At 44.3% G+C, this 24,447-nt stretch overlaps 1 protein-coding gene across 3 annotated transcripts in view; it reads right to left on the bottom strand.

The window, feature by feature from the left end:
• The window catches only part of bcl9 (BCL9 transcription coactivator), a 172,992-nt gene that overhangs the window by 52,851 nt on the left and 95,694 nt on the right, over positions 1-24,447 (bottom strand). For all 3 annotated transcript variants that reach the window (XM_084320919.1, XM_084320920.1, XM_084320921.1), the window contains exon 3: positions 21,214-21,761. In XM_084320919.1, the coding sequence (XP_084177045.1) occupies positions 21,214-21,500 (287 nt within the window). In that variant the 5' untranslated portion in view covers positions 21,501-21,761. The remainder of the gene's footprint in view (positions 1-21,213; positions 21,762-24,447) is intronic.

Raw genomic sequence — 24,447 nt, 5'->3', positions numbered from 1 at the left:
GACTAGACTAGACCCGTGTTTACATGCGTGCGGGAGGAGCTGGAGGAGCAGAAGACGCGCAGCACTGTGTGCAGCTCCCGGTGTCTGAGACAGAACTCAGCGAGTGATCTCTGTTTTGACGATCGGCGAAAATAAAACAGTAACGATAGCTAGGTAGCTAACGTTAGCTCAGGTCGAATGCACTATCTAGACTCAGCAGAGGAGCCGCCTCCTCTGTGTTTACAAACTCTACACGGGTGCGGGCGGGGCTAGGGAGGAGGAGCAGTTTGCAGGTCCTGTGCGTCTGAGACAAGCGAGTGAGATATCCTGATCAGTTTCCGCGATCGGCGAATATGACTCATTATCGGAATTCCCCGATCGCATATTTATACTGAATATCGGCCGATAACGATCGGTGGCCGATCGATCGGGGCATCCCTAGAATGTGGCTTTGCATCGCCAAAGAAGAACTTCCTTTCAATAAGTTTAAGCCGCTAATTTTGCTCTGCAATAAGAACGGAGCGGATATCAGTCCATCTTATGACAACCACGTTCGATGTGGAGAGATGATAGAGACCATAGCCGATGAAATGAAGTCGGACCTGGCAGTGATGATTGACGGGAACAGACACTTATTTTTATCTTTTTCCCCCTCCATTTTCCTCCGATTTTCTCCCATCCCAATGTTAGTCGTTATGCCAATTCCCAATCCCCTTCCTGGTCGCTGCGCACTTACCCCCCCCAGTCGGTCTGGGAGAGTGGAGGCTATCACGTGCTTCCTCCGACACACGTCCAGCCAATCAGCCGCTTCTTTTCACCTGGCAGCGCGGATTCTCATTGAGAGGGCATAGCGTGTGGAAGGATCACACTATCCCACTCAGGTCCTATCCGCGCTTAGCAGGCGCCCCCGACCGAACTGTAGGAGTCGCTGTTTACAACGACCCGGACCCACCCCGCCAGCTTCTCCCACCCTCTAATACTGTGAACGGCCAGCCAAGCTGGTGACAACCCCGGAGCTGTGAGCTGGATTCGAACAGGCGAATCTAGCCGCTCCGGGGTTTGGTGACGAACGCAATCTCCGTTACGCCACCTGACCGCCCCTGAACACAGACACTTCTAACAAAAAATGTGAAATGGTCTACGTTCGAATCATTATAAATGGAAAGCCAGCGAACAAGCTGATCGGGCAACAGGAACTAGAGCACAGCCATGCATTAGGTGAGTAGCCCACTATTAGGACGTTTTTCAATACTTAAGCTCTTAACACGCAACAGCCCGTATACGGAAGTATATAGAATTAAAGCCCTATTTGTTGCCTGTTGATTACCCTTTCAGGCGACAAAATCCGTTCAGCGGTTCTCGAGTTACATGCCGATATGTAAGGCGTGCGCCAAATTACACGGCAGAGCTTTTCTTCTTTTTTGATTACCACCCCCGACTGCCGGGGCTTTAGCTCAGTCAATCATTTGACGATTTCGAAAAGTATTGGACAGGGTCGTAGCCAATGAGTGTGGCTCTCCAATGATACCCCACGTGGGGATCTGCGAAACAGGGATCTAGGTGAAAAGTCATGAGCGAAAACAGGACGAGAAAAAAACGCTGAATGTATTGAAGTCAATGAGGAAATGGTTTACTGGAGAGTTTTTTTTTTTTATTATTATTTTCTTTACCAAAATCGCTCCTAATCACTCCTTTCTATGCTCAAGTATGCAGTCCTCAAACTAAAAACAAAAATGGACACTTTTTGGGGTGCCTGTTAACCCTTTCACTACCACACTACAGAAGGTGAACCCTTTACTATCACACTACAGATTGTTAACCGTCTGTAGTGTGATAGTAAAGGGTTAACCTTCTGTAGTGTGGTAGTGAAACCCTTTGTCGTGTGGCAGTGAAAGTGTTAACCTTCTGTATTTTCGCAGTGAAAGGTTTAAACGTTTGGTAGTGTGGTAGTGAAAGGGTTAAGAGTAGGGATGCACGATAATTATCGGGCCGATATCAGCAATTACGACGTCATCCCGATAACATTATTGATAGCTCCGATAATATACAATAAATGTTTTGGTTAAAAGAAATCCGGTGTGGGTGGATTGGGATGAAGGGCGTTTGTTTTTACTGTAGGCTACTCCCGTTTTGCCAGTACTGTGACTGATAGCGTGTGGTTTAGGAAGAGGGAGTTTTTCACAAATCCAGCGCGCCCTTCTCATGCCTGGCTGTGACGTAGTCACATGACTTTCAGAAGCAGCACACTCAGATAGTAAACAAAGATGGCGTCGTCGGACTTTTTCAAAGTTTCAGAGGAAAACAGTTCGCTTGCTATTTGTAACAAATGCAGAAGTTCCACGAGGAGGGAAAGGGGCAACAAGCTAGAACACATCCAACCTAATAAGTCACCTGAAACATCACCACTGCTACGATGGTGTATTAAAATCCGACGACGACGCCGAGCAGCTAAAGGCTAAGCTAATCCAAAGCCAGCTGTAGCCCCTTCCGTGACTGCGATGTGCAAGCCAGGGGCTTTTGAATACGCAGTCACTCGCAGCTCCCTAGTAGCCAGGTTAATTTGGACCACCAAGCACTGCGCGGCTTGTACCTATTGACGTTTGACGAGCGTTTCCTAAATTAAAGATGTTTGACAGAGATGATTTGTTTGGTTTATTTAATTCTTTTTGAGGCGTGCTGTCCTATAAATGCCAAGTAATAGTTTCATGGACCAAGACCACAACAGTCTCCTCTCCTATAGCGTCAAATGTTTTATCTGCTGACAGTGACAAAGCACAATACCTGTTGGTTTTTAGTTCACTCATTGTTCAGGGAAACACATTGTTAATGACATTGACGGATTGTGAATTTTGTGATTGACTAAAATAATATTTATTTGGAAAAAAATATATAGTCACTTTATTTGAAGAGTCAAAACTGTTCTCTTGGCTTTGTTTTGTTCATAGTAGTAACGCTCATGTCATGATAAATCTGGTTAGGTCGAAACTACAGGAATATACATAACAAATAAATTATAATACAATAAATATTAGGGCTGTCCCCGACTAAGGATTTGGATGGTCGACTAGGATTGGCCAAAACATGCCGTTAGTCGACTATTGGTCCACTTAAAAAAATATATATATATATTTTTTTTTTATCATTCCATTTGGGCTGTGGGGGGTGCTTAATGTCTGAAGGAGTCGACTGAAGGCTTCTTGTCCTCTGCAAAAGCATGCAATTGGTCCACTGATGGATACATCTTGATATTTGTCTAGTGTAGTGTGTTCATTAGATGGGTGAAATCCTCTTTCAGTGCCTCTGTGCCTGTTTTCGTAGGCAGTTAGCCTCTGGTATGCGTGCCATTAGCGTTAGCCACTCTTCTATGCCTCTTTTCTTTTGAAAAAAATAAAAAATAAAATAAAATAATATTAACACTTTGATCGCCATGGTTAAATTCATAATTTACCATCCCTAGCCAGCTCTATTTGTCTATGGAGAAGTTCCCCTTCTTTGCAGGGCTATACCTTTTTAAATTCTATTGCTAAATTGACATTATTATGGCCCATTCAATGTCCTATATCTATTGTTCAGGGTGTAGCAACGTTATACTTTTTCATTCACATATTCATACTAAAATACGGTCTAAAGTATAAGTATGTTTTTATCGTTTTCTGCAGCTTTCTCCAGAACTTGATTTATAGCCCCAAATGCATTATATTGATGATCAAATACAGTTTGGTAGCGATCGGTGCCAGATAAAAAATTTCAACTGGAGTTACTATGTATGATCTGATGTTGACCGGATGGGCGGGGGGTCGTTTATAATTCCGTGGGCAACGTTATATCATTCATCTAGTGTGGGTCATATGATCATCAGAGCAGTTTATATCGAACACGGTAATAATAAACGCTGAAACTTACCCCAGTCTCCTCGGGCCGTTGGGCGATCAGCTTGGAGTAGACAGTTTTCTATTATGGGATGTTGATCTAGATGAACCATTTCCAGGTTGTATAATACTATATACGTCCAAATAACGTTGTTTATTGAGTTAGGGCGAGCGATTGATTATCCAGTGTGTCGAGATGGAGTCCTGCTAACGATCGCAGGTGCCCGGACGAAATATGGGTGAGCACTTCCTGTTTGGCGCGTCACTTCCTGTTGGGCGATCTGCCGATCGGCCACCAGATTGCGCTCTTGAACCGTTAGAGAGTTGAGTGGAGCTCAGCAGTATATCTCAGGTCCCCGGAGGAGAAATATGATTTCGATCACAGATTTTTGAAATATTGATATCAAAGACGTGTTACGGCGTCTTCGGCAGAATGAGCATGGCGGGCAATGACGAGTTTCGGCGTTTTCGGCGATTAAAGTGTTAATATATATATATATTAGAGCTGGGCCGTTAACGGCGTTAACGTGCTGCGTTAACGCTATACTAGTATCGCGCGATAATATAATTAACACATTAATCGAAAAAAGAAAAAAGAAAAAATTATAAATTTTTTTTCTTTTTGTACCTTTATTTACCCAGGGTAGGTTCGCTGAGCACAGATGCTCTTTTTCAGGAACGCCCTGCTTCACATTCACACAGTTCCATTCACACCTGGGAGCTGCCCAGTACAACCACAGTTGACACCATTGGCCACTGAGCAACTCCACTGGAGCAGTTGATTCAAGCCATGTCACATAGTTCAAGTTTGAAATGATTTTTTCCGTTTTGCTCCTGAGAGTGTGCTAGATACTGTACTGGTAATATTATTTATTTGTGTTAACTTCTGAATAAAACAACTTATTAAACACAAGTACATCTTATTGAACATTATTTTGATATTTCATTACCAATTATCATAGCAAAACAGCTTTTTCAAACAGTCTGTAATGCATTTTGGAAACGGGAGATGGTGTAATGGGCCACCTGGCCTGAGAAACATAAGGAGGAAAGAAAAAGTAAGGACTTACTTCTGGTCATTATTTGGGTAGAACACACATATTTTGAATGCCTTCGGCAGGTTTAAAAAAAAAAAAATGTTTAGCCCTTTTAATCTAGATTAATCTAGATTAAATCCAGGATTGCAGATAGATTAATCTAGATTAAAAAAAATTATCTATGCCCACCTCTAATATATATATATATTTTTTTATTATTATATTCGACTAAGAGGTTGGCCAGTCGACTACGGCCCCTTTCGACCGATTAGTCGACTAATCGATTAATAGGAGTCAGCCCTAATAAATATATATATATATATATATATATATATATATATATATATATATTATCGGTTATCGGTATCGACCTTGAGGAGCAGAAAGTTATCGGTATCGATATCGGGATCAGAAAATCTATATCGTGCACCCCTAGTTAAGAGGTTAACGTACAGCCCTGCTAAACAATGCACACAACTACACTAAACAGTGCTGTCACACACACAACTACACTAAACAATGCACACAACTACACTAAACAGTGCTGGCACACACAACTACACTAAACAATGCTGTCACACACAACTACACTAAACAATGGACACAACTACACTAAACAATGCTGTCACACACAACTACACTAATCAATGCTGTCACACACAACTACACTAAACAATGCTGTCACACACAACTACACTAAACAATGCACACAACTACACTAAACAAACAGTGCTGTCACACACACAACTACACTAAACAGTGCTGTCACACACAACTACACTAAACAGTGCTGTCACACACAACTACACTAAACAGTGCTGTCACACACAACTACACTAAACAGTGCCGTCACACACAACTACACTAAACAATGCACACAACTACACTAAACAGTGCTGTCACACACAACTACACTAAACAATGCACACAACTACACTAAACAGTGCTGGCACACACAACTACACTAAACAGTGTTGTCACACACAACTACACTAAACAATGCTGTCACATAGGGGTGCACCGATGTATCGGTCGGGTATCGGCATCGGCCGATAAGTGCCTTGTTGACTGCAATCGGCCTATCGGCCGATAAGCTCGAATGTGCCGATGGCAGTAGCCGATAAATATCCATCAATCTGTGTAGCGTCAAAAGGCAAAAAAAAGTTCAGTCGTGACCTGCACAACGCCGCCCCCAGTCCCCCACACAGTCACACACACAAGCTACTGCATCAAAGTTACTACTTATGATTAACAAAGGCATTCGTTTTGTGGCATTAACGGTATATAGTTAGTGTTACACGTTCAATAACATCAGCATATTATTTACCCGAACATAGCAAGCATTACTCGTTCATAGCTCAGTTCCATTCCGTTGCTCATAGAGCCCTGAGTTGTACCCATTCTGCAATATGTTAATAAAAGTTTTCAATCAGACAAATGTATAGAAAGGCTTTGTTTTATTATAACATTCGTTGCAGTAAAATCATTATGCCTCGTTTGGTCATCCTGCGGAGCGCTGGTAATCTATCGTGGTCGGCGGGGAGCTAACGTATTAGCTACGGTAAGTTTGTTGAGCTTCTCGCAAGCAGGTCAATGGCGGTATTCCCGGAAGTAAAAAACGAATAAATGCTTGCCGATTGGTGGTAACAGCAGAGGCGGGTGCAAGCGGTGTGACGTAATTGGCAGAATCGACTGTCAATCAAAATTGTTCTGTTGCATTGCATTGGTTGAGAGCTCTGGTTGAGACAAGTATCCAGCTGCAGCCCGGCAGACCATACTGTGAGAGAGATAGTGCTATTTCTTGATGTTTCCTTTTTTTAAGTAAGTAAAGAGGCCTATGTTCATATCGGTGAGCACAATTTGTAACACAAAAAGAGAGACGTGTAGCCTATTTATTTAATATTTTATTTATTCATTTTATTATTATTATTTTATTTGTTGCCATGGCTAAAATAATAGTCAAGCATAGGGCTAAAACATTTTCATAAACAATATAATTTTTTGTTATTTGGTTATAATAAGGGCTTTTCTATGCATTTGTCTGATTGATTGAAAGCTTTATTGACAGATTGCAGAGTAGGTACAATACAGTACAGCTCAGTGGACCAGAAAAATACTTTTGGCTTTTTTACATAAGGGTCCTCCATTTTCAATTCATCAAAACATTTAGAAACATACAAATATACAGTAGTTTCATAAAAAAATAAATTACAAAAAATATATATATATTACAAATATATATATATATATATATATATTACACTTTTTTTTTTGCCACAAATATCGGTATCGGCTGATTGTGTTAGTTGAACAATCGGTATCGGTGGCAAATTTTCATATCGGTGCATCCCTACTGTCACACACAACTACACTAAACAATGCACACAACTAGGGCTGCAACTAATGACTAATTTGGTAGTCGACTAATCTGCCGATTATTTTTTCGATTAGTCGACTAATCGAAAACCAATGTAAACAACAAAAAAAAAAAAAAAGGGATTTTTTTTTTTTTTTAATTACCTATCTTTGTGAAAGTGGCTTCTCAGCTCTGGTCCAGCTGAAGACAGAGCAGAGGAACAGATTGGACATTGAGCATGACCTCAGAGTTGCTTGTCTACCATCACCCCAGACTTTGAGACTCTTGTCAGGACCAAACAACAACATCATAACATGATGATCCCATAGCAAATTAAAATAATGACTCATGAAACATTTGAATTTGGATCTTTAAGCCACTTTAAATGAAAATGTATTTGAAGAACAATACAGCAATCACTCATAACAAGATAAATAAATTAAATAATACAAATTAAAGTGAAAGTGTACTTTAAATAACTTTTGTTTGCCGTGTGTGAGAGGAGTCCGTGTGTGTGTATGCGTGTGTCTTACTCTGATCGCTGTGTGAGTGAGAGGAGTGTGTGTACTGTGTAATTTGTGTGTGTGTCTTACTCTGATCGCTGTGTGAGTGAGAGGTGTGTACTGTGTAATTTGTGTATGTGTGTGTGTCTTACTCTGATCGCTGTGTGTGAGTGAGAAGAGTGTGAATGTGTGTGTGTCTTACTCTGATCGCTGTGTGTGAGAGAGATGAGTGTGAATGTGTGTGTGTCTTACTCTGATCGCTGTGTGTGAGTGAGAGGAGTGTGTATGTGTGTGTGTCTTACTCTGATCGCTGTGTGTGAGTGAGAGGAGTGTGTATGTGTGTGTCTTACTCTGATCGCTGTGTGTGAGTGAGAGGAGTGTGTGTGTAATGTATTGTGTGTCTAGTCTGATCATCATCTCCTGCAGGGGAACAATGTTTTCAATGTCCAAAATTTGCTATGGGATCATCATGTTATGATGTTGTCTGGAACCCTGAGAAGCCACTCTCACAAAGATAGGTAGTGCACAAAAAAAAAAAAAAAAAAAAAAAAAAAATTAAATATTTTTTTTTTAAATGACTAATCGACGCAACAATTTCTCGTCGACGATTTTTTTATAATCGACGTCGTCGATTATGTCGACTAATCGTTGCAGCCCTACACACAACTACACTAAACAGTGCTGTCACACACAACTACACTAAACAATGCACACAACTACACTAAACAGTGCTGTCACACACAACTACACTAAACAGTGCTGTCACACACAACTGCACTAAACAGTGCTGGCACACACAACTACACTAAACAGTGCTGTCACACACAACTGCACTAAACAGTGCTGTCACACACAACTACACTAAACAGTGCTGTCACACACAACTACACTAAACAATGCTGTCACACACAACTACACTAAACAGTGCTGTCACACACAACTACACTAAACAGTGCTGTCACACACAGCTACACTAAACAGTGCTGTCACACACAACTACACTAAACAGTGCTGTCACACACAACTACACTAAACAGTGCTGTCACACACAACTACACTAAACAGTGCTGTCACACACAACTACACTAAACAGTGCTGTCACACACAACTACACTAAACAGTACGGTCACACACAACTTCACTAAACAGTGCGGTCACACACAACTACACTAACAGTGCCGTCACACACAACTACACTAACAGTGCTGTCACACACAACTACACTAAACAATGCACACAACTATACTAAACAGTGCTGTCACACACAACTACACTAAACAGTGACTGCTTTCCCTCACACACGCACACAGAACACCTGAAGTCTTAAAACCCGTGGTGCATAACATCTGGGGTGTGATCAGGACGGCGCAAACAACCAAGTGGGAAATAATGGGGAAAAAAGGCTGTAAAAAGGAAATCAACCATTAAAAACTAATGGAAACCATGTGTCCAAAAACCCTGAAACAGAAACCTTGAAAATCACATCCCAGATTAGAAAACACGAGAGTCTCTGATTCACACACTGTATCATGATCCACCACAATATCAGACAGTCAGACTGGCCCACACCAGGCTCGGGGTGTTGGCGGGAAGTTCACATGGTTTCTACGGATGCCGGTTGCTTGGTCACTTACATTGAGAAATCACTAAAACTGCTAAATATACAAAAAAACGGGGGACGGGATGAAGGGAAAGGGTGGAGGTTTCTCCCACGATGGTCGTGTTATTTTCTGTGGCATCTTTTCACACAACAATACCTCCCAGCCATCTTTTAACCAAAAAGAAACCTACCCGTCAACACACAGTCAATGGGGTGATCCACTACAACCGGCAACCTTTCCAGAAATGGGACTCTTAACATTCAGTAGTTAGATCTGACCACATTTTGTATGTGATGTGACCCAAGTGTGTCTGCCTCAGGATGTACTGACATCACTCGCTTGATGCCCGTTTACTGTCGACACTGTTAAACTAAAATGTTGACACATAGTCAGACTGCAAGCCATATCTACCAACGGCAGGATTCACTGGAGTTTCTTTTGAGCTCCGTCTCAACCTTTCATGGGGATGTTTTTGCCTGTTTTCAATTATCGATGATGAGTCGTAAAGAAGCTGACGCAGCAGCAGCTAAGGTTGGGGGGGTTGACGTAAGAGTTTTAAAACGATGAACTCGTTCTACCAGAGGGCGATGTCACCTCAACGTAGGGCTGGGCAATTGATCCAGTTTCAATTTAAATCATGAAAACAAGATAATCCAGATAAAACGATTATTGTGCCTCATGCCGTGTTGCTGAAAATGTTTGTCTTGTGTTGTAAATGCAGCGCACCCTTCCTTCATAGTGGTCTCTTATAAGCTGCAGTATGGAATATGGCCACCAGCGATGTCATCGGGGACATTGAAGCCTTGCGTTGTGTTAATTACAGCACCATCCCATTGACATCACTGGTGGCCATATTCACAGTAATTTACTCATGATAACTGTCAAACTAAAATAATGTTTGCAAAGCCGTTTAGAGTGTTTAGATGTGTGAGAAATTATGAGCAAAATAAATCAACATAGTTTCTTTGGGTGAAGTGGCCCTCTAGATCTGAATGCCCCCCTCCCCCCGGGAGCATGACCCCCAGTCATCTCCCAGACATGCAGCATCTCCACACCTGTGTTCCAGCTCTGCGACGGAGCAGGAGAAATGCCAGGCGGAAACCATTATCATCAACAGAAAAAAACCTTCTGGGTTTTTCTCAAACTATTGTGAAAAATTCATTTCATGGCCTTTTGTTAACACCCCCCCTCCCCCCATCCTGGACCCTCAGTTTATTCCTTTTGATAACACCCTCCTCCCCCCCATCCTGGACCCTCAGTTTATTCCTTTTGATAACACCCCCTCCCCCTGTAGCAGAGTGAAGTTGTTATGCTAGAATCATGGACAGAAACTGTTATACTTTATCTTAAATAAGTAGGTCAAAACGGAAACACTCTTACTTTGAAGGAACAAAGTGGAACAAAGTGGACCGAGCCCACTTTAGTGTTATGGAGGGGTGTCTTGATTATTACTTCATATTAATTTCCTCACATTGAGTTACCAATTCTCCAAACGAAATCCCTTTTGGGTCTTTGATAATGGGTTTAGAGAAGATAGGATATCTTTCCATTGAATATCTGTTGTATTGTAAATACGTTCAACTAATGTATAAAATGGTTTCGCCGGTTTGTTGACGAGACACACGCTGACGGAAGTGCTCGCTCTCTTTGTGTTTGTTGAGGACGAGAGCAAGAGGTATGCGCTTCCGTTTATCTAATATTGGATTTAACTGCTTTGTATAAATTGTAAAACTGATTTAGGTTTTGGTTTTGGTACTGAAATACCCTGTTGTGTAATGACATCAATTCGCCCTGTGTAAAACAGCCATAGTACGTTCGTGTACTAACTCAGTATTCTGTTTGGTAATATCAGGTGGAGTGCACTTTGATGACGGTCGATAACGCCGCCATGTCTTGTGTACGTGCTGTTTTGATTAACAGGTATGAACCGATGTTTTTGTATTTTGGTTTAATTAATGTTTACACACTGCCTTTTATTTCATGTTGTTTCATATGTTTTTGCTGAAGCTAACTTGCACTGAGCTAAATGTATCTAATGGTCGTGACTGTAGACGGCGCGCTGTTTTAAATGTGCGCGCGCGTGCGCTCTTTGTGTTTGTTGAGGACGAGAGCAAGAGGTGGAGTGCACTTTGATGACGGTCGCTAACGCCGCCATGTGTTGTGTACGTGCTGTTTTGATTAACAGGATTGCCAAATAAACAACCACCAAATGGGTACCATTGTCTGAGTGTCTACGTCCACCTCACACCAGACACAACGCAGAATTCATCACGCTACAACTGGTGCCGAGACAACCGGATCAACTGGTCAGCAGAGGCCGACCACCGGTGTAGCTGGAGAGACGTGGAGGCTTCATGGGCGGCCTAGACGCGTGGATGCTGCTGGCGCGACCTAGTCACGGGGACGCTGCATTCGCCGCCTGGTCCTGAGGTCTGTTCCTGAGGAGGCTGGAGAGCACTGAATCCTTTGAAAAAGATAGTCTCTAATCAAGTTTACTGATTTCGAGTGTGTTACCCAAAACACACTGAAGAGTAAAACGGTAAAAGTACCATTTGATATTGAAAATGACTTTGAATGAAGGAAACACTCCTACAAGGGACTTGAATGTGGGGAGAGGGAGAGGGGTTCTCGATTACACACCGGTTATGCAGTCTACTCCGGGGAGCCAAGGTGGCTCAGGTTCCTCTAGTCCTGAAAGGAGGAGTGTAGAGGGTCACTTAGAGGGAAATGCCCAATCGTTACTTTTCACTCCGGTTGTTCCCTCACCTGGTGAAATCGACAACACTAGTGTTGAAACATCCCCCAGTCAAATGGCCAATTTGATAAGATCCATTGGGTCAGAAATAGGGGAAGCTATTAGGATGACGTTAATGCAGAATACAATCACGGGGATTTCACCTGTATTAGCTTCTCAAAATCCCCAACAGACGTTCCAACCTGACCAATGTGGGAATACTGTGATTGATGCATCCAAAATGAACCTTGTGTTACGTTCAGATGCAAATGCCCCACCCTATTTTAGAGGGGACAGCACGGATAAGTGTTCTGTTTTTGAGTGGGAGGAACTCATGAGGACGTATCTCAGAAAGAAAAATAACTGTACTGGAACTGAACAAGTTGAGGAGGTTATGAACAAGCTAATGGGGAGGGCCCGGGACGTTACCAAAGTATGGCTGCGTAGTAACTCAACTGTCAGTGAGGTGGGTGTTATTTTTAGCATTTTGAGACAACATTTTGGTGATATTATTCACTCAGATCTTCCATTAGCTGACTTTTATGCAGTCAAAGCATATACAAGCGAGAATCCTCTTGACTATTGGATTAGGCTTAACAAAGCAGCAGAAGCCACAGAGCAGTGTCTTCTTAGTAAGGGGGAATCTCAGACTAGCCTGAGCAAGCATCTAGTTCTCATGTTCATCCGTAACTGCCCCGATAAGGAGTTGTCCTTAGTGTTCAAAAGTAAGCCATCTCGTGAGTGGACAGCAGGTGAGGTGCAGGGACATTTGGATGAATATTTGAGAGAACATAGAGCGAGTCGAGGTCGGTTGACACAACAAGTGGTCGCCATTGAGTCACCACAGGAGAGGGTGGTTGTTAATCACGAACAGAGCGCGTCACCTGTGGCTGTCAGTAGTACAGAGCTAGAGCAGCTGACGCCTGTATCTGAGAATAACACAATGGATATGGTTCTGAGAGTGTTAGAAATGGCGTTAGGCAACAACACTCAGTCTGTACAAAATGGCCCCCAGAGACAGTTTCCCAGACCTTCTCAAGAATGTAAGGTTTGCGGCAGTTCGGAGCACGATACTAGGACACATTGCAGGACACACAGGCTGTGTTTCAAGTGTCTGAGTCCAGGGCATATTGGTATCTATTGTGGGCAGACCACTCCTAGACAGCCCCCTGGTCAGAGACAGGCTGGTCCTCCCCAGGGAAACTAGCCGGCCCTCGTTTAAAGGAGGACAATGTGGGCCCCTATGGTTTTTCCTCCAATTGCAATGATGATATCCAGTCTGTATATACGTCTGTTTGTGAAGCAGCACCCAAAGACAAGACAGTAATTATGCAGAATGTGACCAGAACATCCCAGAGTGACAGTTTATTTTTCACCACCGTATTGACAGGAGACAAGGTTGAGTTACAGGGGATGTTAGATAGTGGATCCATGGCTACTTCTCTGCGCGCTGATGTGGTTCCTCGGCTGAGGGAGGCAGGAGTAGTGACGGGTGATCTAATATCGACCACCAATGTTGTTCTTGTGGGGTGTGGTGGGAAACAAACTAGCCCGGTGGGAACGTGTGAGCTGAAACTTAAGCTTTACGGTTTTGAATACATAGTACCAGTCTTAATAGTGGAGGGTCAGGTAGATGAGCTCATTATAGGCACCAATGTGATGAAGCCCTTAATTAGGCAGTTCAAATCCACGGAGGCCTACTGGCGCATACTGGGAAAAGCTGAGTCACCATGTCAGGACGAAAACAGTCAGTTTATCAGGTTCATGGCCAATCTTGAGAGATGGAGGGGGGAGGAAATTCCTGACAAAGTGGGAACAGTCAAGTTGAAACAGGCCGTAACACTTGAACCAATGAGTGAGCATGTAGTGTGGGGTCGTCTCCCACCCAAGACAAAACTGTCTATGGGAAGTACTGTTATCGTTGAGCCCAGCGCCTCTCGTTGTGTGCACCGTAACATACTAGTTGGCAGGGTAGTTACACCTCTCTGGGGGGATGGGTGGCTTCCTGTCAAGATTATAAATCCGACTAACAAGGCTATCACCTTGAGAAGAAATGCAAAAGTGGCTGACGTATATCCATGCATTGCATTAGAAGATTTTGACAATGATACGGACACTTCAGTCCACCAGAATGCCGGTAGAGTGAGTAGTGGCAGCTCTCACGGCAGTCTGACAGCTAGGAGTTGTGATAGCAACAATGTAGCTAGGGGGAACAATAGACTGGCTAGTCTAGGGCTCCAGAACAGTCAGTTGATGACTGTCAGGTCTCACCAGTCTGGAAAGAGAGACTGACTGATTTAATTGAGAACTATGAGGATGTGTTTTCTAGACACCGGTTGGATTGTGGTGAGGCTGGTGGCTTTTGTCACCGTATCCGACTGACTGACGACCGGCCCTTCCGGTTACCTTACCGGAGGCTCTCCCCCGGCCATTACCAGAAGTTGAGAGAGACTCTGAACGAGATGGAGGACAGGGAGATAATTAGGAAGTCGAGTAGTGAGTATGCCTCCCCCCTTGTTCTTTGCTGGAAAAAGAATGGGGAATTGAGATTGTGCACAGATTTCAGGTGGTTAAACGCTCGTACCGTGAAAGATGCACATCCATTACCTCATCAAGCAGATGTACTTGCAGCGTTGGGAGGCAATGCCTTTTTCAGTTCCATGGATTTGACATCCGGGTATTACAATGTCCCACTGCATGAGGATGATAAGAAATACACTGCGTTTTCCTCTCCTCTCGGTTTACATGAATATAACCGTATGCCCCAGGGGCTGTGTAACAGTCCAGCTACGTTCATGAGAATGATGCTCACAATCTTTGGTGATCAGAACTCACTGAGTCTTCTTTGTTACTTAGATGACCTTCTGGTTTTTGGCAAGTCGGAAGAAGAGAGCTTGCAGAGGCTGGAGATGGTATTTCAGCGTTTACGAGAACACAACCTGAAGTTGTCTCCATCTAAGTGTCAGTTTCTGAGAAAGTCACTGAAGTTTTTGGGACACATTGTTTCTCGGGAGGGGATAGCCACAGACCCCGATAAGGTGCAGGCGATAGTGGGTGTGACGGAGAGCGATATTATGGAGTCGGATGGGGTCACCCCGTCTGCCAATAAGATCCGGTCATTTTTAGGAATGATGGTGTATTATCAGCATTACATTGAGAACTGCTCTGTAGTTGCAAGACCACTGTTTCAGTTGACCACGGGTGTGAAGAAGCCACGGAGAGGCAAAGTAAAAAGCAAGAGAGCTGCCCCCCTTCGTAGGCTTAGTGCAGCAGACTGGACTGTGGAGTGTAGGGAGGCCTTTGAGGCGTTAAAAGCCGCATTGGTGGGACAAACTGTTGGCTCACCCTGACTTTTCTCAGCCATTTTTATTGTCTGTAGATGCATCCACTAGTGGACTGGGAGCTGTGCTTTCACAAGTGCAGGAAGGGTGTAGCACAGCCAGGCCCATAGCTTTTGCTAGTAAATCTCTGAATCATGCTCAGTCTAAATATCCCGCTCATAGGCTTGAGTTTCTCGCCATGAAATGGGCTATACACGACAAGTTTAGCCATTGGCTGCGAGGACATAAATTTACAGTGTGGACAGACAATAATCCCCTTAAGTACATCCTCACAAAGCCAAAACTCGATGCATGCGAGCAGAGATGGGTGGCGAAGCTGGCACCTTTTGATTTTGACATTCAGTACATTCCTGGGCCTAAAAATACAGTAGCTGATGCACTGAGCAGGGAGCCGTTTGCTAAACCTAGGGTGATGCACAGGCTGACAAGGACCTCGTATGATGTCTTGTTGAGGGAGGCTAGAGGTTTAGAGGTGGATGACGTGCAGAACATGTTCCGTCTTACCTGTGAGGAACCAGAGGTGAGGAGGAAGGGCCTAGGATTGTCCATTCAGAGTTCCATTAAGGCCGGTGGTGAGGTGGGTAGTGACAGTGGGAGCATATCTCGTGAAGAGGTATCTGCTGTACTCCACACACATCGCTGTTGGGAGGATGGCGCAGCTATGAGAGCAGTCTCTCACGTGCAGCAGCTAGAAAGGTTGGTGTCCATGGGACAGAGCCCATTGCCTGTCCTCACTCATGAGGAATTGTACGACAAACAGTGCCAGGACCCTGTCACTGGTAGAGTCAAATTCTTTGTAGATAGAGGCCGCCGCCCATCTCGAAGAGAGAGAGTTCATGAGTCGAAAGAAACAAACCGCACACTGAGACAGTGGGGAAAACTCACAACAAAATTGGGAGTGTTGTACCGTGCTTCAAAACACGTTGTGAGTGGGAAGAAGGTCTTTCAATATGTTGTACCGAGCGCTCTGAGAGGACAGGCGCTGCAAGGGGTACATGATGAGGCCGGGCATCAGGGCCAGCAGCGCACATTGTGGCTCACTAGACAACGTTTCTATTGGGATTCCATGGAAAAGGATGTCAAAGAATATGTGAGTCATTGTAAGAGGTGTGTACTGAGCAAAGCACCTGAGCCCGAGGCTAGGGCTCCGCTGGTATCTATAGTCACCACTGCACCACTGGAGTTGGTGTGTATTGACTTTTGGTCGGCTGAGGATGCCAATAATAAGTCCATTGATGTGCTTGTTATAACTGACCATTTTACCAAACTAGCGTGTGCTTATCCGTGTCCCAATCAAACTGCAAAGACGGTGGCCAGAGTGCTCTGGAATAACTTTTTTTCTGTTTATGGTTTTGCAGCCTGCATTCATAGCGACAGAGGAGCTAATTTTGAGAGTGCACTCATAGCAGAAATGCTTCAGATGGCAGGGGTTGAAAAATCCCATACCACGCCATACCATCCTATGGGAAATGGACAAGTAGAACGTCTAAACCGCACTTTAGGTAGTATGATCCGTGCTTTGCCACCTCGTTCCAAGGTGAAATGGCCTCAGATGTTGAACACTTTGACGTTTGCTTATAATTGCACAGTGCATGAGACCACGGGGGTCCCACCCTTCTTTTTGATGTTTGGCCGCACTCCAAGATTACCTGTCGATGTCATGTTTCAGAGTGTCCTTTTAGATGGAGATACGGTGGATGTGGATAAGTATGTCCAGTCACTGGGAAAGGATCTAAGGGAAGCGATGGCACTTGCTCAAAAGCATGCTCAAAAGCATGCTGAGAAGCAACAGACCAGGCAAGCTGAGGTGTATAACAGACAGTTAAAGGGACATGCGGTAGAGAAGGGGGATCGGGTCTTACTGGCAAATAAGGGGGAGCGAGGCAAGAAAAAGCTAGCTGACCGCTGGGAGAGTGCCGTCTATACTGTAGTGTGTAAAAACAGTGGGCTGAATGTATACAGTATCCGTCATCCTGTCACAGGGAGGATTAAGACTGTTCATAGGAACTTGATTATGCCCGTCAATTTCCTGCCTCTGCCGTCATGGGATGAGCCAGAGATTGAGGTGTCTATTCCTGGCACTGTTCCGAGTGAGGAAATGACAGATGATTCTGATCAGGGTGAGCTGAGAACTGCCCGGTGGGTTGCTCATCTTCCTGAGTCCAGTGTGGAGGGGGTAGTAGATACCACGACAGGGATGGGTGTATCAGAGCCAGCAGAGGAGCAGGTGGGGAGCATGAGTAGTGATCAACATCATAGAATTACACTTGAGTCACATAAGGGTGAGGAGCAGGAGTGTAAACTGAAGAAACCACGCCACTTTTGGATGGAGGGACCAGATGCAGATGTTGAATCAGAGGAGTCGTACTCTGTAATTGTTTATCAGGATAGTGATCAGTCGTCAGACACGACAACTGTGGAATCATTTACTGGGGACATGATTGCTTCGGAGAAGGCCCCTTGTAGTGCATCCTTATTTGTACCAGTGAGTGAACCTGAATCGGCCATTGTCGATGTCACACCGAGTGTAGTGGAGGTACCTCAAGGGGTTTACACTAGGCGGGGGAGACTAATCAGGCCAGTTAACAGGCTCATTCAGACGATGGCTGTACAGAGAGTCAGGACTCTGCTGTCATCTTAAAAGGTGATTCAAATTTTTTTTTGGTGATCCTTTTTATTCATAATTTTTTTTCCTTTCATTGATTTTGCTGTTGATTTTCTTTGGGTCATACGGTTACGGTTGTCTATTGCATTAGACATGATTTGGTAATTTTGGTGTATTCCATGGTATGAATATGTACATGGCATGTTTTTTTGCCTGTGGTTAGGTGAGGGGCTCGCTACCCTTTATTTTTCCTGATCCTTTATCGGATAGCTTTTGAGCTGGTCAACCTATTTCCTAGGTTTAGAATTAAGGGAATACACTGAGTTACATGTGACGCGTTGATTCATTGTGATTTTTTTTTATTATTTTCTGTTTCTTTGGTTTATACTTACGCTGTTGAGTTGATTGAAGGGAACACTGTCCATGGTCTGGCATAAGTCAGTGGGGGAGTATGTAGCAGAGTGAAGTTGTTATGCTAGAATCATGGACAGAAACTGTTATACTTTATCTTAAATAAGTAGGTCAAAACGGAAACACTCTTACTTTGAAGGAACAAAGTGGAACAAAGTGGACCGAGCCCACTTTAGTGTTATGGAGGGGTGTCTTGATTATTACTTCATATTAATTTCCTCACATTGAGTTACCAATTCTCCAAACGAAATCCCTTTTGGGTCTTTGATAATGGGTTTAGAGAAGATAGGATATCTTTCCATTGAATATCTGTTGTATTGTAAATACGTTCAACTAATGTATAAAATGGTTTCGCCGGTTTGTTGATGAGACACACGCTGACGGAAGTGCTCGCTCTCTTTGTGTTTGTTGAGGACGAGAGCAAGAGGTATGCGCTTCCGTTTATCTAATATTGGATTTAACTGCTTTGTATAAATTGTAAAACTGATTTAGGTTTTGGTTTTGGTACTGAAATACCCTGTTGTGTAATGACATCAATTCGCCCTGTGTAAAACAGCCATAGTACGTTCGTGTACTAACTCAGTATTCTGTTTGGTAATATCAGGTGGAGTGCACTTTGATGACGGTCGATAACGCCGCCATGTCTTGTGTACGTGCTGTTTTGATTAACAGGTATGAACCGATGTTTTTGTATTTTGGTTTAATTAATGTTTACACACTGCCTTTTATTTCATGTTGTTTCATATGTTTTTGCTGAAGCTAACTTGCACTGAGCTAAATGTATCTAATGGTCGTGACTGTAGACGGCGCGCTGTTTTAAATGTGCGCGCGCGTGCGCTCTTTGTGTTTGTTGAGGACGAGAGCAAGAGGTGGAGTGCACTTTGATGACGGTCGCTAACGCCGCCATGTGTTGTGTACGTGCTGTTTTGATTAACAGGATTGCCAAATAAACAACCACCAAATGGGTACCATTGTCTGAGTGTCTACGTCCACCTCACACCAGACACAACGCAGAATTCATCACGCTACACCCCCATACTGGACCCTCAGTTTATTCATTTTGATAACACCTCCCTTCCTCCTTCCTGTGCCCCTCACCCCCTCCTTCCTGTATCACCTGGTCATCCCTTCCCCCGCCCTTTGTGTCAGACAGTTTATAAGGTGACCCCACAAAGGTGACCCCACAAAGAAGTCAGGGAGCTTGACCCAGTTCTCCTGGCCAGAGAACATCAAGTCCTCTACCAAACTCCTGAACCAGATAACATCAAGTCCTCTACCAAACTCCTGAACCAGATAACATCAAGTCCTCTACCAAACTCCTGAACCAGATAACATCAAGTTTTCTACCAAACTCCTGAACCAGAGAACATCAAGTTTTCTACCAAACTCCTGAACCAGAGAACATCAAGTTTTCTACCAAACTCCTGAACCAGAGAACATCAAGTTTTCTACCAAACTCCTGAACCAGAGAACATCAAGTCCTCTACCACAGGGGTTCCCAACCTTTTCAGGCCGCGACCCAAAAATAACGGGGTCAGAGAGCTGCGACCCCCACTATTATAGGAGGCAATCTTTTTTTTTTTATAATAAAAAAAATATTTATTTTTTATTTTTGTATAAATGGAAATGTATGGTTGAAACATGCACACGTTCAAACGCACACACACACTAATAAGCATTGGAGGCTTTTAACCAGGGCCGGACTGGGGAAATCATTCAGGCCAGGAAATATAGTGCAAAATATAGCCCCAGTCAGGCCACTTTTTAAGCAGGGGGTCTGGGGGTCCCCCACCAGGACATTTCTTGTTACAAAGACTTCATTTCCTGCATTCTGGTGCAGGCATTTTTTTTTAAATTTGTACCCTTTAAATGCCAGTGTTTGTGATGGCATCACAAATTAGTTAAAAAACAGGCTAGCATATGTATGATTAGCAACAACACTGATTTTGATGGATTTTCATTTTTTTGTAATGTCAGATTGAAAATAATACAATATTTTATTCAACTTCAGCCCTGATCATAACACCACATATTAATTTGATAATTCTAACCCTTTAAATGCCAGTGTGTGTGATGGCATATATTTGCAATATATCAAAAGCAAAGTAGATTTTTCTGGGGGGGATTATTACAGGCTAGCATGTGTCAATGATTAGCAACAACAGTTTTTTGTAAGGGTCCCGCCTCCACCAATCATTAGGTTATATAACTATTGCGCTGCTGCAACTAGAAACACTGTCCTGGCCTGCTTCTAAGTTCAGTGGCCTGACTGCAAAAAAAAGAAAAAAAATTGATTTATTTTTATTTATTTTTAATCATCTGGCGACCCCTCCGCGGCGGCTCGTGACACTCCTGTGGGTCGCGACCCCGACTTTGGGAACCCCTGCTCTACCAGACTCCTGAACCAGAGAATGTCAAGTCCTCTACCAGACACCTAAACTATTTTGTATTCAATTGACCATGTTTTAGCAAATACATTTGTTTCAACCAAGATGATTTGACCATGTGCATACTTAACCTCTCCTGTTAAAATGGTAAATGGTGCTTTTATCCAAAGCACTTTAAAATTTTGTTCCTCACATTCACTCACACATTCAAGGTGCCAACCTGCTGCAGTTAGGAGTTAAGTGTCATGCTACAAGGACACTTCGACACGCTGCCCAGGAGGAGCGGGAATCGTACCGGAACCTTCAGATTACAGATCTATCCATCGACACCAGTCACACAACCGGTCAATCCGCTGTGAGTCTGATCCTGGTCACACAGCAGCACCTCACCTCTGCGTGTTGGATGGGGAGTTCTTCAGTCTGTTGGAGTGCATCGACGGGGCTCCCAGCACCACAGAGCAGGGGGGGGTGATGAGCTGGTGGGGGCTGCCCGTGTGCGTGAGCGGCGCCTTGGCTCCCCGCACGTTCCTGGAGCCCGCGCCGGGGTTCCCGATGTTCCCGAGGCTCCCCCGGGCGTCCTTGGCCTCCTCCCGCTCCTTCTTCCCGCGCTCCTTCTTGGTGAAGTGAGACGCCGTGGTTCCTGCTGCCGCTGGCCGCTCCTCCTGCACCTCCAACATCCTCCCTACGGCTGACCTGGAGGAGGTGGGGGGCGCTGTGTGTGTGGGGGGGAGGTGGGGGGCGCTGTGTGTGGGGGGGCGCTGTGTGTGTGGAGGGGGGGGGGGGCTGTGTGTGTGTGTGGTGGGAGCTGTGTGTGTGTGGGAGGAGGTGGGGGGCGCTGTGTGTGTGGGAGGAGGTGGGGAGGGTGTTGTAGAGTGTAGAGTTAAGAGTATGTTGTTGTTGAAGCTTCACCAAGGGGCTTTCAAAGCCCTCAGGCACCACTGTGGGGGGGAGAGAGAGAGAGAGAGAGAGAGATCAGTCAATCATTTCAATGTGTGAAGCGTCTGTTGACACTGGTCAGTGTCAATAGTAGCACTCTTGTCTGTGGTGTCCAGCAGACATTTAAAACGTGAGCACGACAGTGTGTGTACTGTGTGTGCCGTGTGTGCACATACTTGAGTGTGTTCTCTACTGATAATTGCATGAGTATCATGAGCGAGCAAGAGAGAGGGAAAAAACAAGGGAGAGACCAAGAGAAAGAGAAAGAAAGAGCGAGAGCGAGCAGTTAGTCAGATTTATATTGTCATCCTGAAAATATTTAGGAGCGCTTCCAAAACACTCCAATATTGTAACTGGCTCCAGAGTTCCCTGGGGGGGGGGGAGCAAGGGCTGCTGGGAACCAGACAAACACAAAGCCTCTCCAACAGTGGAAACAGTAGTTTCACCATCTCACTGGCCTACAATAGAAACTGTAGAACCGTATCTCCTTGGCCTACAGTAGAAACAGTGAAACCTCATCTCAGTGGCCAACAGTAGAGGTCGATTGTCTTCCCAAAAATCGATTGTTAACACTTGTCTACTGCCAATACAGAACGAAGTAACTTCAACCATCAGCTGATACCAACTTGTGGTCCATTAATTTCACTGAGGGATGTCGACATAGAATAATGGTTTGCCGTCACTGGTCTACTGTGGATACTAGCATCATCATCTTCGTTTTACGTCCCCATTTTCCCACTACAGTGAGGTTGGACGGGGCGATGACTCCACGGATATTAGGATACAGATCTTTTCTACTGTGGATATTAGGATACAGTAGGGCTGGGCGATATGGCCAAAAATGTTATCGCGATAAAATTATAAAATAATTTTCATATAACTCGTTATCGATAATTATCGTCGATATAATTTCGGTCAAGTTTAATTAACTTCTTATGCCCGGCGCCGATGGACGGGCTATTAATAGACTTGTTTTGCTGCTGCGAATGTCTCGAGTTGATGTCGTCATCAGTCCGCCCACGTTCTTCTACGCACCAGTGCATAGATTATTATATTCCACCAGGGGGCAACCTACCGCCACTTATAAGAATGGAACTAACAGTTAGCCAGAGCAAGCAGTGTATCCCATGACAATGTACTAACTATCACCCTAAAATACTCCGTTCCGCCCCAATCAGGGCTCTACAGTGAGACCATATTGCTCGCATATGCCCCTAAAAATATGTGCGTGCGAACCTGAAAAATCAATTACTCGCACGGCGTGCGAGTACAGATTACAGCCTCATTAGTTCTTTTTTTTTCTCCGCTGCGAGAATAGTTAAAAAACTACAAGTCCCACAGTTCACAGCCGCATAAACGTTCCAATCACAGTAGAGTTTGCTGTGGTCACGCGACTGGAAACTGAAAGTAATGAACAGCGTCACTGTGTGAGTCAGACAATACAGCCATGTCGAAGCCCATTAATTTTTATTTTGCGCGAAAGATACCGGAGAATGAGAAGTCAGGCGAGGCAGCTCATGTTACAGAGGTGATAGTTAACGTTAACGTTAACCAAGATACTGACGCTAGCCAGCATGCTAGCAAAGTTGGCCAAGCTAGCGAGGCTACACCCACTACTACCCCCACTGTAGCACCCAATGTACCCACTGTAGCTAGCGAAGCTACACCCACTGGAGCCACTGTAGCTAGCGAGGCTACACCCACTACTACTCCCACTGTAGCACCCAATGTACCCACTGTAGCTAGCGAAGCTACACCCACTGGAGCCACTGTAGCTAGCGAGGCTACACCCACTACTACTCCCACTGTAGCACCCAATGTACCCAGTGTAGCTAGCGAAGCTACACCCACTGGAGCCGGAGGGAAGACATACAAATTTAACGTGAATTGGCTAAACATTTTCCCATGGCTAGAGTTCGAAAACAATGTCATGTTTTGTAATATTGCAAAGTAGGATCGATGCATTGCGATGCATTGTTACACCCCTACACCAAAGTAATTGGCCCACTGTGTATGTGTGTACAGCTAACTTGGCTAGCGTTATCAACCGCAGAGGTGGGCAATAGGGTCCAGCTGCAGCGCCGGACGGCCAGAGTGCAAGCGGTGTGACGTCGTAATTGGCAGAATCGACTTTCAATCAATGGTCTACCTGACACGTAAACTCAAACAATGTTTCTGTACCGGAGGTGTACAGTATTTCAATAGGCAACCCTGAAAAGATTATTTTTCTAGAAGAGCAACACTAGCTCCCCCCTCTACTGATGGCCCTGGTGGTAATGCCAGTGTCTCCTTTCTTATTAGGCCTAGTGGTTGGCTACAACTTTGCCACAGTAGGCATTAATCACTTAATTAATAGTTCAAATGTCTGTGTCCCATTCCCGTTTGCACACGCAGATGATACACACACACGCACACAGTGGGCCAGTGACTTTGGTGGTATGTGCTATTGCACAGATGTGTGTCCCGTTCCCGTTTGCACATGCATGCACAGTATATATACATTTATTAAAAAAAAAAAAAAAAAAAAAAAAAAAAATTCTTGAAATATTTTCACTGTGCTCCTAAATATTTTTGGGTGCTCCTAAATTTCTTTGTGTGCTCCTAAATTTTTTAATTTAGGAGCACCTCTGCCCTTAGTGAAAAAGGTTAGCGTAGAGCCCTGCCAATACATTGCAACGACGTCCACCG

Source organism: Notolepis coatsorum (genome assembly GCF_963971535.1).
Source record: "Notolepis coatsorum genome assembly, chromosome: 8".
Classification (NCBI taxonomy): domain Eukaryota; kingdom Metazoa; phylum Chordata; class Actinopteri; order Aulopiformes; family Paralepididae; genus Notolepis; species Notolepis coatsorum.
The sequence above is the reverse complement of the archived record's forward strand: the minus strand, read 5'-3'. Positions and strand labels throughout refer to the sequence as shown.